This window comes from Tursiops truncatus, chromosome 15 (genome assembly GCF_011762595.2).
Source record: "Tursiops truncatus isolate mTurTru1 chromosome 15, mTurTru1.mat.Y, whole genome shotgun sequence".
Taxonomy (NCBI): Eukaryota; Metazoa; Chordata; class Mammalia; order Artiodactyla; family Delphinidae; genus Tursiops; species Tursiops truncatus.
In genome coordinates, this window is record NC_047048.1 from 34,838,484 (window position 1) to 34,851,434 (window position 12,951).

Sequence of the window (12,951 nt, forward strand, 5' to 3'; positions counted from 1 at the left end):
TTGGATGGAATGTCCTATAAATATCAATTAAATCTATCTGGTCTATTGTGTCATTTAAAGCTTGTGTTTCCTTATTAATTTTCTGTCTGGATGATCTGTCCATTGGTGTAAGTGAGGTGTTAAAGTACCCACTATTATTGTGTTACTGTTGATTTCCTCTTTTATAGCTGTTAGCATTTGCCTTATGTATTGAGGTGCTCCTCTGTTGGGTGCATAAATATTTACAATTGTTATATCTTCTTCTTGGATTGATCCCTTGATCATTATGTAGTGTCCTTCCTTGTCTCTTGTAACATTCTTTATTTTAAAGTCTATTTTATCTGATATGAGTATTGCTACTCCAGCTTTCTTTTGATTTCCACTTGCATGGAATATCTTTTTCCATCCCCTCACTTTCAGTCTGCATGTGTCCCTAGGTCTGAAGTGGGTCTCTAGTAGACAGCATATATATGAATCTTGTTTTTGTATCCATTCAGTGAGCCTGTGTCTTTTGGTTGGAACATTTAATCCATATTCACATTTAAGGTAATTATCAATGTGTATGTTCCTATTACTATTTTCTTAATTGTTTTGGGTTTGTTTTTGTAGGTCCTTTTCTTCTCTTGTGTTTCCCCTTTAGAGAAGTTCCTTTAGCATTTGTTGTAGAGCTGGTTTGGTGGTGCTGAATTATCTTAGCTTTTGCTTGTCTGTAAAGCTTTTGATTTCTCCAGCGAATCTGAATGAGATCCTTGCTGGGTAGAGTAATCTTGGTTGTAGGTTCTTCCCTTTCATCGCTTTAAGTATATCATGCCACTCCCTTCTGGCTTGTAGAGTTTCTGCTGAGAAATCAGCTGTTAACCTAATGGAGTTCCCTTGTATGTTATTTGTCATTTTTCCCTTGTTGATTTTAATAATTTTTCTTTGTTTTTAATTTTTGTCAATTTGCTTACTATGTGTCTCAGTGTGTTTCTCCTTGAGTTTTTCCTGCCTGGGATTCTGCGCTTCCTGGACTTGGTTGGCTATTTCCTTTCCCATGTTAGGGAAGTTTTCGACTATAATCTCTTCAAATATTTTCTCTGGTCCTTTCTCTCTCTCTTCTCCTTCTGGGACCCCTATAATGCGAATGTTGGTGTGTTTAATGTTGTCCCAGAGATCTCTTAGGCTGTCTTCATTTCTTTTCATCCTTTTTTCTTTATTCTGTTCCGCAACAGTGAATTCCGCCATTCTGTCTTCCAGGTCACTTATCCGTTCTTCTGCCTCAGTTATTCTGCTATTGATTCCTTCTAGTGTATTTTTTCATTTCAGTTATTGTATTGTTCATCTGTTTGTTTGTTCTTTAATTCTTCTAGGTCTTTGTTAAACATTTCTTGCATCTTCTCAATCTTTGCCTCCACTCCTTTTCTGAGGTCCTGGATCATCCTCACTATCATTATTCTGAATTCTTTTTCTGGAAGGTTGCCTATCTCCACTTCATTTAATTGTTTTTCTGAGGTTTTATCTTGTTCCTTCTGGTACATAGTCCTCTGCCTTTTCATTTTGTCTGTCTTTCTGTGAATGTGGTTTTTGTTCAATAGGCTGTGGGATTGTAGTTCTTCTTGTTTCTGCTCAGTGGCTTCTCTTGTTCTCTTGTTGAGCATGGGCTCTAGGCACTCAGGCTTCAGTAGTTGTGGCACACGTGCTCTGTATTGTGGCTTGCGGGCTGTAGAGCGCAGGCTCAGTAGTTGTGGCACATGGGCTTTGTTGCTCTGCAGCATGTGGGATCTTCCTGGACCAGTGCTTGAACCCGTGTCCCCTGCATTGGCAGGCGGATTCTTAACCACTGCGCCACCAGGGAAGTCCCCCAAATCAGTTATTTTCTTACACGTTTTACAAAGAAGCATCTGACCCATGTTTCCAGATGATACAAGGTAATATTCTATTATACATCAACTATACTTTATATATTTTTTTAAAAGTTTAAAAAAAAAAGATAATGTTAGTCTGAAGAACTGGCACAAACAATTGACTGGCACCTGGATCAGCTGCTGTTGATCAGGGAAGGAGCATCCAAGTTAAACCCCATAAAGAGTGAATTCATCCTGCTGTGGAAGATTACATTTTTGGTGCCAGCGAGTATAGCATGAAGTACTGGGTGGGCTGGCTGCATTTGATACTTAAAACCAAATCACATTTCCACTGACACACAGCAGGGTGCCTGGAGGACAGGCTTTGGGAGGTAACTGGTTACATGGTGGAAGTTCTCAACCAGGGCAGTCTACCTTTCCTCTCCTCCAATGTGACGTGTGCAATTTGCACACAACAGGAGAGGAATTTTAGTGCCAGTGAGACTTGTAACCGAAAGCTCTGGTAATTAATCTAATGATTTATGATCTGTCCCTGAAACCACCAGATATTTTGTTAAACAGAAGGACAGGTAAGTGAGCGTGTCATTTGCTCTCGGGGTGCCCAGTTGGAGGGAAGGCAGGTGAGCCCGTGTGGCAAGGAGGGGGCCTGGGGTCCTCACCGAGCCTGCCCCTCATTGCAGTCCACCGTGTTCACGGGCTCGGCTGTCCTGATCACCGTGGTGCACTACTGTAACTTCTGCCAGCTCAGCTCCTGGATGAGGTCCTCCTTGGCCACAGTCGTCGGGGCCGGGCCCCTGCTGCTGCTCTACGTCTCCCTCTGCCCAGACAGGTACGTGCACTGTGCCCTCCACAGAAGGACCACCTTTCTTCTTCTCCTTCTCACTTTTTCTTTTTGTTTTAATTGAAATATAATTGACATAGAACATATTAGTTTCAGGTGCACTATGTAATGATTTAATATTTGTGTATATTGTGAAATAATCACCACAGTAAGTCTAGTTAACATCTATCACCACACAAATATTTTTTTCTCGTGATGAGAACTTTTAAGAGTTACTCTTGGGGGAATTCCCTGCCGGTCCAGTGGTTAGGACTCTGAGCTTTCACTGCCAAGGGTGCGGGTTCGATCCCTGGTCAGGAAACTAAGATCCCACAAGCCATGCTGCATGGCCAAAAAACAAAACAAAACATGTTACTTTCTCAGCAACTTTCAAATATACAGTACAGTATCATTAACTGTGGTCCCCATGCTGTGCATTACTTCCCCAAGACTTGTTTATTTTATAACTGGAAATTTGTACCTTTTGACCACCTTCACCCATTTCACTCACCTCCCACCCCTGCCTCTGGCAACCACCAGTCTGTTCTCTGTATCTATGAGTTCATGGGGGTTTTTGTTTGTCTTAAGATTCTACATATAACTGAGATCATACGGTATTTGTCTTTCTCTGTCTGACTTATTTCACTTAACATAATGCTTTTAAGGTCTGTCTATGTTGTCACAAATGGCAGGATTTTCCTTCTTTTTTATGGCTGAGTAATACTGCATTGTATATATACCACATCTTCTTTATCCATTCATCCATTGATGGACACTTAGGTTGCTTCCCCTCTTGACTATTGTAAATAGTACTATAATGAACATGGGGTTGCAGATGTCTTTTCAAGTTACTGTTTTTGTTCCCTTCAGATATATTCCTAATAGTGGAACTGCTAGGTCATATGATAGTTCTGTTTTTAATTTGGAGGGAGCCTACATACTGTTTTCCATAGTGGCTGTACCAATTTACATTCCCACCAATAGTGCACGAGGCTTCTCTTCACATCTTCAACAACGCTTGCTATTTCTTGTCTTTTTTATAATACCTGTTCTAATGGGTGTGAGGTGATGTTTTACTGTGGTTTTGGTTTGCATTTCCCTGATGATTAGGGATGTTGAACAGCTTTTCATGTACCCATTGGCTATCTCTGTCTACTTTGGAAAAATGTCTATTTAGATCCTCTGTCCATTTTTTAACCAGATTGTTGGATTTTGCTGTTGAGTTGTGTCTGTCCCTTGCACTTTCTCGTCAGGACTAATGCACTCCACCCGAACAGACATTTCCTGTCACAACATGAAAGAGCTTTCAGCATACATAAAGTCAACAACTTGATGAAATGCCCAAAGAGTAATACACAAACGAAAGAAAAAGAAAATAACTTTAATAACATTATATGTATTGAATATTTGCCTGCAGACATCCTGGGGTGACCATCCCCAGCAGACATGATGCAGCAGTCACACGCTTGAACTCGCAGTTGTCCCTCGGTATCTGCAGGGGATTGGTTCCCAGACCACCCCTTGGATACCAAAATTCAAGAATGCTCAAGTTCCTTCTATAAATGGCATAATATGAATATTTTCATATAATCTACTAATGCCCTCCTGTATACTTTAAATCATCTCAAGATTACTTATAATACCTAATACAATGTAAGTGCTATGTAAATAGTTGTCAGCATGTGGCAAGTTTAAGTTTTGCTTTTTTTGAACTTTCTGGGATTTTGTTTTTCCCTAATATTTTCAGTCTGAGGTTGGTTGAATCCGCAGATGCACAACCTATGGACGCAGAGGGTCGACTGTACTTATGATGAAGAAGTTTGAATTTAAGAAAGTAGGACCAGAAGCCGTTTCATACAAAACTATCAAGAAAATGAAGTGATAGAGTTATAGGTGACACAAAAATGAAAAGAGGAAGCTGGTCCTAACCTTTTGTAGTAGGGCCAGTGTGCCGAGACAGGTTACAGAGTGTTGAAGTGGAGGAAATGAAGAAGTGTGATGGTCTTGCGAGTGACCTGGCCTTATTCATAAATATCATGTCATAACAGTTCTCCATGTTGTAACAGGAAACGTTAGGGTAATGACGAATCACTGGAAATATATCATTTATCTTGAAATCCTTCCACATATTGAAGAGTGGATTCCATCCCTGGTACTCAGATGGCCTTCAAAGCCCTCTCACGGGGACTTCCTTGGCGGTCCAGTGGTAAAGACTTCGCCTTCCAATGCAGCGGGTGCGGGTTCGATCCCTGGTCGGGGAGCTAAGATCCCACATGCCTCGCAGCCAAAAAAACCAACATAAAACAGAAGCAGTATTGTATCAAATTCAATAAAGACTTTAAAAATGGTCCACAACAACAACAACAAAATCTTTAAAAAAAAAAAAAGCCCTCTCACAGATGGTGTGGGGAAGAGAAACAGGAGCTTTGTGAAGACCCCTGGGGGCAGGATGTGTTCTTACTGCTGTGCTACAAAGAATTTAAAAATTAAAATATAGAGGATGGCAGTGATAGGTGCTATATTTGAAACATCCTTTGTTAATGAAATCCAGTAAGACCCCTACCTTTCATGTGTTCTACAAATTAAATCACATTTGGTTCTTAGCGTTAAAATGAGTCTGAGGGCTTCCCTGGTGGCGCAGTTGTTGGGAGTCTGCCTGCCGATTCAGGGGACGCGGGTTCGTGCCCCGGTCCGGGAGGATCCTGCGTGCTGCGGAGCGACTGGGCCCGGGAGCCATGGCCGCTGGGCCTGCGCGTCCGGAGCCTGTGCTCCGCAACGGGAGAGGCCACAGCAGTGGGAAGCCCGCATACCGCAAAAAAAAAAAAAAAAAATGAGTCTGAAATTACCTGTTGCACATTTGCAACTGGTTTTGTGGCTTTTAACCTTTTCAACTAAATATGTAGTTGGAAATACGATGATACCTTGGATAGCAGAGTGCACACGGTGAGTAATTTATTCAGAAATTTCAGGGGAATGTCTCAAAGCCATTAAGCTTCTGTTTCTGTAACAGACTTCTCCTAAATGTTGGACTTTTTGTGTAACTGCTTGTGTTTTATGTTAGCACATATTAAAGAATCATTTATTTAAAATTACAGTGGGTTTAGGTTAGGATATTTCAAAATTACATGGGACATTTCCCTATTGTGCTTTGCAGGGCATCTAACATTCCTGGCTCCCCAAACAATCAGAGGGACCCCCAGTGTTTCCAAAATGCCCCCTAGGAATGGTATTACTGTTGCCAAGAACCATTGCTCAAAAGTAGAAAGTGGTCCAAGTTGTCTCAATATCAGACAAAATTGCCATAGTGCATTTTGGGTATTACCAAAGCAGTGGTCAGTAATGGACAGGGTGAGTATCCTTCCTCAGTTTACTTAATGAAATAATAACCACATGAAAGATATTCAAGTTCTCTGCAAATTAAGATCAAAAAGGAAGTAGAAATGTCATTCAGCATTTGAAAGGAAACTTTAATGAATAGTTAAATTACTTTAAGCAAAACAAAGTGTCATTTTTCCTTTCTGAAGGTGCGGCCTTTTGGAATTATGGTCATTATAAAGCTCTTTCCCAAGAGCATGAAATTCAACAGTCTGACTTTTAACCTTTTAGATCCAACACAAATACTCCATCAGCCATTCACAGTGTCATTTAGTCACTGGTGCGGGCCTTTTCCACTTGGATCTAGAGAGCCGTAGCGATAGGAAACCCATCCATCGCCTTTTCACCTAGAAATCAAATAGCAGGTCTTGAGGTAGGGCTGGCGGTTGAATCTCTGCTGGACCCAGTACACCCGCATTCACGCAGAATCTTTTCAGCCTGTCCACCCTGTCGCTGCTGAGCCGAGCCCAGCGTAGGGAACATGTGGGGAGGACAAAACATAAACTCAACTCCTGTGAAGCTGGCGGGGGGGACTCTTCCAGCTTTGGGGAGACACAGACACGTGGGTTACAGCAGTGTCACAGTCACGTCTGGACAGGGTAAGAAGAGGACAGTTTGTGTGTAGCTCTTGTTTTTCTTTCCTTTTCTGTGAAGTCATTTAATACCTCCTGTAATCAAAAAAGCCACTCTGAGCCCTCACTGGCCTTTGTTGCCCAGGAGAGCTGCTCACAGGTGCTCTGCAACGTCCCCTTTTCAGGGAGCAAGGCTGGGGGACCTGAAGGACGAAGCATCAGGGCACTTGCCCCGGGTGGAGAGGTTTGGGTGATTTGTGTGGCTGAGTGGACGCTGGGTAACATGACCCCAGAGGAAGCTGTGCAGCATGTGGAGAGAATGGGGCTGGGTGTCTTGGGTACCTTCCCAAGCACCAAGAGAGAGGTCTTTAGTTAGGTGTGGTTTTGATGCCTTAAAATTGGGGTTTGATTGCTTTGGGCATCACCAATAGCAAAGTCCGGCTTCTCCAGTAAGTAATCTGCCAACGCCTCCGGCTGGGCCTTTTGACATTGATCCTTTGTCAGTAGACTTCGCTGTTTGAACGTGACTGAAGTTTCTAGCCTGTAGGACACGACACCATAGATAAGTCCTTAACAGCAAAATGAAGTCCTTAGAGATTCTTCCTTGATTTCGCTTTTTAGTGGTTGTGCCTACTTTCCACAGCTGATATAAAGGCTTTTACATTGTTGTCTTTACCATTTTGTCATTCTTCATTAACACACAGCATCAAATTATAATAGAAATTTACTATCCTTAACTTTCTACCTTGATCTCCACCTTAAAAATAGGAAAGTTGTTTTTATTTAAACTCTTCTCAGATTGCTTTGTATAATGCCCTTTTTGCTTTTTATAATAATAGTTTTCTGCATTTTAATTTCAGTTCCATAGTAATTTCACACCTGGATGCAGTACAGAATTTCAGGTAAGCTTTTAACATTGTGCCTATATCTGAATAAATGGGTGTAACTGTATTATTACTGCTGGTTATTTCTAAGTTTCCTGAAAAACAGTTGTATCTTGAATTAAAGAAACAACATATGCATTCTTACAAGAGTAAGTGGAAGATATCTATTTGTTAAAATATCAGTTCATACTTATAATATCTTTGGGAAAATGAATAATTGTTAAGACATAGGCAGGGGACTTCCTGGTGGTCCAGCGGTTAAGACGCCATGCTTCCAATGCAGGGGGCCCAGGTTCAATCCCTGGTCAGATCCCGCAACTGAAGATCCTGTACATGGCAACAAAGATCCCGAGTACTGCAACTAATACTCCGCACAGCCTAATTAATTAATTTTTTTCAAAAAAGACATAGGCAGGTTTCTCCCACTCTCTGAAAGTATAGCGTTCCTGTGAAAACTTTCCTAAGCCAAAAAGTGAAGAAGCAGTTCCGTTAGGACACAGCTTGCTAACGGAGGCACAGAGTAAGTTGAGGTAAAGCACAGATGCTTACAGACACAGTTCAGAGCTGTGGTGGCTGATGCTGCGATGCTCAGTGTGGTTCCAGGGAAGGAGCTTGGCGGGGCCGCTCCTGCCTCTCAGGATGGCGCTGCCTCTGTAACACTCACTGCGAAACAAATGCTGAACGTTAGTTTTGCTTTTTGCCTTTTTTTCTAAAGGCAAAAATCCCCTTCAGATTTCTTTCATTAGCAAAAACAGGTACTAATGTAGGTCTTTCATCAAAGCAAAGCGGTGAAAAGCGAACTTTCAAAAAGCGAGGGTTTCCTGTGTTAGATTTGGTTTAATTTTATATAAGACATTAGAATGTTACAAAGGAGATCTCACAAATCAAAGAAAATTTATTCCCTAAAATATTTTGAAATAACCGACTAGAAATTTGAAACAAATAAATGTTGGGCCCTTGCTTTACTATAAACATCAAAATTAATTCTAAATAAATTGAAGTCAAAAATTTTTAAATTATATAAAACTATATAAACATCTAGAAAAAATAAAATTAAGCAGTTCTCAAGCTTCTAAGACAGAGATAACTTTCCAATCTTACAAATAATAAATAGAACCACACGCACAAAAAAATAAGACTGACCGAGGGGATGATTAAAGCAGACTGAAAAAAATATTTGTGAGACTGTTATGTAAAGAGCTAATTAAGACCTGTGTAGATAAAAGACCAAAAAAATCACAAAAGAGGAAATGTAGTAGAAGATAAATAGGCTACTACACAAGCCATTGCACTATTAAATAACTACAGAATTCCTTCTGATCTTCAAATCATACCTTCAAAATGTTACCATGTGAATACCCAGTGTAGGCCAGGGTGTGGCACATATATGAATTGATGGTGTTTAATATAGGTTTGTTTAATCTACACAGTAACCTGATATATTAGGTAACTTTGTCCCCATTTTCCAGATAAGAAAGCTGAAGCTCAGAGAAGGAACCTGCCTATGGACACTGGCAGTGTTCAGACCCTGGCCTCCCTCACTACCAGGCCATGCTTCTTCTGCCATGCCTCATTACTTTTCAGAATGGTACAATAGTTTTGGAAAGTAATTTGGCAATCTATAAAACATAGTCATAAAAATGTCCATCACCTTTAAACTAATAATTCTGTTTTTGCTTATCTGCTGAGGAAATAATTCAGCATTTGGTAAAGGCTGCATGCCCCAAAATATTGAACATCTGATTGATAATATTGAAAGTTCATCAGCAACTTCAGTTGTCAGTAAAAAAGAAATTAATTAAATTATGATACATATACCCAAATATTACAACTGTTAAAATGCAGCAATGTGGAAAGCATTTATGGTTTTCATTTTTCATTTATTACGTGAAATTACATAGGTCTTATAGCTACAGCTAGGTATTTCATTGTATATAAAAAAAAGTAAGATATGTAATACTTACGATCTAATGATGAGTGATGATTTTTTCTCTGTTTCTACAATTAAAAAATTAAATACCTGTGGACATTTAGATGTTGGGAAGGAGAATTAAAGTGACAATGGAACAAAAACAGAATACAGATGTTTCTGTGTATGATGGACAATTATAAGATTTAGTAGCAAAACACCTAATATCTTTTTTTAAGTTAACTTTCTTTTGACGTATAACACATACACAGAAAAGCCTCCAGATCATGAAGACAGCTCAGTGAATTTTCACTAGTGAACACACCCATTTAACTGCCACCCAGACCAAGAAATAGAACATTACCCAGAAGCCCCCCTTATGCCTCCTCTTGGTGCATCCCGCCCCCATCCTAGGCGTAGATTTTAAATGGCATGGAAATATACCAAAATTTTAATGCATCCCACGTTGAGCTGGCTAGGACGAGTGGTCTTTGTTTTCCGTTTTTCTCTATTTTGTAATCCCTCTTTTCCGTGATAATGAACTATACTGTTTTTTACTCTGACTTCCATTTGTCCATCTATTAAGTTATCTCTTGCATTTAGTCACAAAATTCCTCCTTTTGGGACTGCCCTTTACTATTTGAATTTAGGAGTAGAACCATCGCCTTCCTTGTTCCTTCTGCAGTAGGATAAGAAGTACAGGTTGTAGAGTGGAAATAATTCTCTCACCCGCTGGTTACAGATCTTCTGTTGCAAGGCAGCCCCTTGGGCACAACATGTCAGCCTGTGCATTAGGACCCTTCCTTTTAAGCAAAGGTAAAAGCAAGCAGTGCAGTTGTTTCCCTTTCCCTGTCACACCTGCCCACGTTTCGTATTCTTCTGCTCCACCCAGAGGGCACTGGCCTGTGCCCATCCCAGGCTCAGGCCACACTGCCGGCTTTAGCTACAGCACAATTGAGGAAACCGAGACAACGCCACCCAGTTCTACCACCGGGTTCTACAATGCCTGGTTCTAGGATGACCTTAAGCCTTGGTGACGTCTCCTAATAAAGAGGCTGTTCCTCAGTGTTATCGCTTTGGAGAAACCGGAGGAAAGGTCAACTCCTAAGCCAAGGAGATGGGCTCATGTAGAGAAGACTCACTCCCTCCAGATTCTCTCCCTACTCTGAGCCAACAAGAGGGCTTGAGGGGCTGGACATAGATCTGTTTTAGTATCTAAAATAGTTATTTTGTTTAGTACTTTAGATTCATAGTAAGTACTGCCATTTGTTTAAATGACAGTTGGCAAAATAAATGAGTGAAGTGTGGTGCATCTTGCCATAGAGGCTGTTTTGGGTTCCTGGTTCTTAGGCATTAAGTCATAGAACCTCTGTCAGGGTCCCCAAGACCACCCTCAGGTCTGATCATTCACTTGGAGGACTCAGGACTCAGCACATGGTTGTACCCGTGGCTGTGGTTTCTTACAGCAAAAGGACACAGAGCAAAATCAGCAGAGAACAAAAGTGCATGAGACAGAGTCCAGAGGAAACCAGGCGCCAGCGTTCGAGAGTCCTCTCTCAGTGGCGTCGTATGAGATGCACTTAATTCTTCCAGCAATGAGCTGTGACAGCACGTGTGAAACACCCTCCTGGGAAGCCCGTCAGAGACTCCAGGGTTTTTCTTGGTGGCTGGTCACATAGGCGCCCTTTGCCTGGCATGTACCAAAATTCCAGATTTTCGGAAGGAGGGCAGATGCAGAAACCACATTGTTTGTACGAACAGTCCAGGCACGGTGAGCCCCTCTCATCAAGGACTGGTGGGAACCCTCCCCAAATCCAAGCTCCCCAATGCCAGCCTAGGGCACCCTGCTGGTTCTACAGACATAGCCTCAGGCCCTTTCTGCACAGACCCTTAGGCCAGTAGAGACTTAGCAATACTCCAGCCCATCTTCAGTTTACTCGTGAGGAAACTGAGACCTGAAAGATGGTGTGACCTGCCCAAGGCTCTCAGAGCTCTGTGGGGGGCCAGCCCGGTCACAGTCCAGGCATCATTACTCCAAAGCCAGGCTTTTGTGACTGTGTTTCATGGAAGGCATTATGACCAGATTGGTCAGTTTCATTATTTTTAATATGCCTAAGTACAGGTAACATTAAAATTCATTAAAAAACACTCTGATGGTAGAATTGAGCTTTCTGTGCCATGGTACTCTCTATACTCAGGGTCCATCTGTTCCATGTATAATTATATTCATATAAGTGACCCAGACCATTGTTATGTAAAATCTAGCGGCCTGCTCTGTGCATTTTAGAGTACATCAGGGTACAGTTTACATGAGCAGAGCAATCACAGCGTTGTAAACAGATAAAAGAGAGATGAGAAGGAAATTCAACAAACATTAACAGTGATCGCCTCTGGATGGTGTGATGATGGGTGAATCTTTTTTCTTTCTACTTTCACCCTAAATTTTATATGATGAGTATGTAGTATTTTTAAGTGGAAAAAATTATATTTAAAGAATAAACTTTAGAAGAGACTGCCCACGCTAATCTTCAGTCCTGGGATCCCAAGCTGTGGCCCTTCGGCACTGTGGAACTGTAGAACAGACCAAGTAGACTTGGTCATCAGAGGGAATAGAAATGGGCTCAGCCCTTAGAAGGGCAGTTTGGAAATTTCTACCGGAATTCTAAGTGTATTTTAAATGACTCAGCAGTTCCACTTCCAGGAGTTTATCCCACAGACAGGCTCATTCATATGCACAAAGACACTCGGGAATATCCACTGTAACCTCGTTCCTAGTAGTCAAAGATGGACACAGCTGATCGCCCTCTGCAGGGGACTGGTTGTTACAGCACAGCCGTGTGTTAGAATAGTGCGCAACAGAAAGGTTACCTCATAGGAAAGACAGTTATTTTCCATTGTTTATACTGTTTGAGTTTCTTACAATGTGTTACTCTTAAAAGTATACATTTTATATTATTTTTAAAAATGGTTAAGTTATCTTAAATGACTTTGGCAAAACAGAACTAACCCCAGGGCGGGTGGGAGGGAGGGGGCAGGGCAATTATATCAGAGTGTATCAGAGGACGTGAAATTTCTTGGGTGTGACAGTGGTGGTGTGATTCCATAGGGAGACGTCCTTTTTCTTAGGAGATTCGTACTGAACTCTTCAGGATTGAAGTGGCAGGTTACTTTCAGACTGTTCAGCAAAGTATGCCTGTGTGAGTGTGTGTGCGTGTGTGCAGTTTGTGTTGACAGAGGGAAACAGCAGAGTAGCACAATGTTGGCAATTGTTGCATCCAGGAGAAGGGTATACAAATGTTTGTTTTGCCAGTCTCTTAACCTTTTTGTAAGGTTGAGATTTTTCAAAATAAATAGTTGGGAAAAAAGAAAAGATTTTAAAAATCAAGGAGCTAAAGACTTCTGAAAAACAAAGCAAGTACAAAGCACTCATTACAGGAATCTTACAAGAGTGACTCTTTATCACGCCACATCTTTCTAAACAGAAACAGGTCACTCTGCAGCTGCAGGTGGTTGAAGGTTTGAGCTGCACAAAACTCTGTGCAGGATGCTGGTTAGCTGGGCTGGTTCA

At 41.3% G+C, this 12,951-nt stretch overlaps 1 protein-coding gene across 2 annotated transcripts in view; it reads left to right on the forward strand.

Annotated features, from left to right (window-relative positions):
* Positions 1-12,951, forward strand: part of ADCY9 (adenylate cyclase 9) — a 188,863-nt gene that overhangs the window by 160,254 nt on the left and 15,658 nt on the right. For both annotated transcript variants that reach the window (XR_012326136.1, XM_033839103.2), the window contains 2 exons: positions 2,504-2,652; positions 7,451-7,492. Coding sequence is in view for 1 of the 2 variants with exons in the window: in XM_033839103.2 (XP_033694994.1) it covers positions 2,504-2,652; positions 7,451-7,492 (191 nt within the window). In the remaining variant the exon portion in view is untranslated. The remainder of the gene's footprint in view (positions 1-2,503; positions 2,653-7,450; positions 7,493-12,951) is intronic.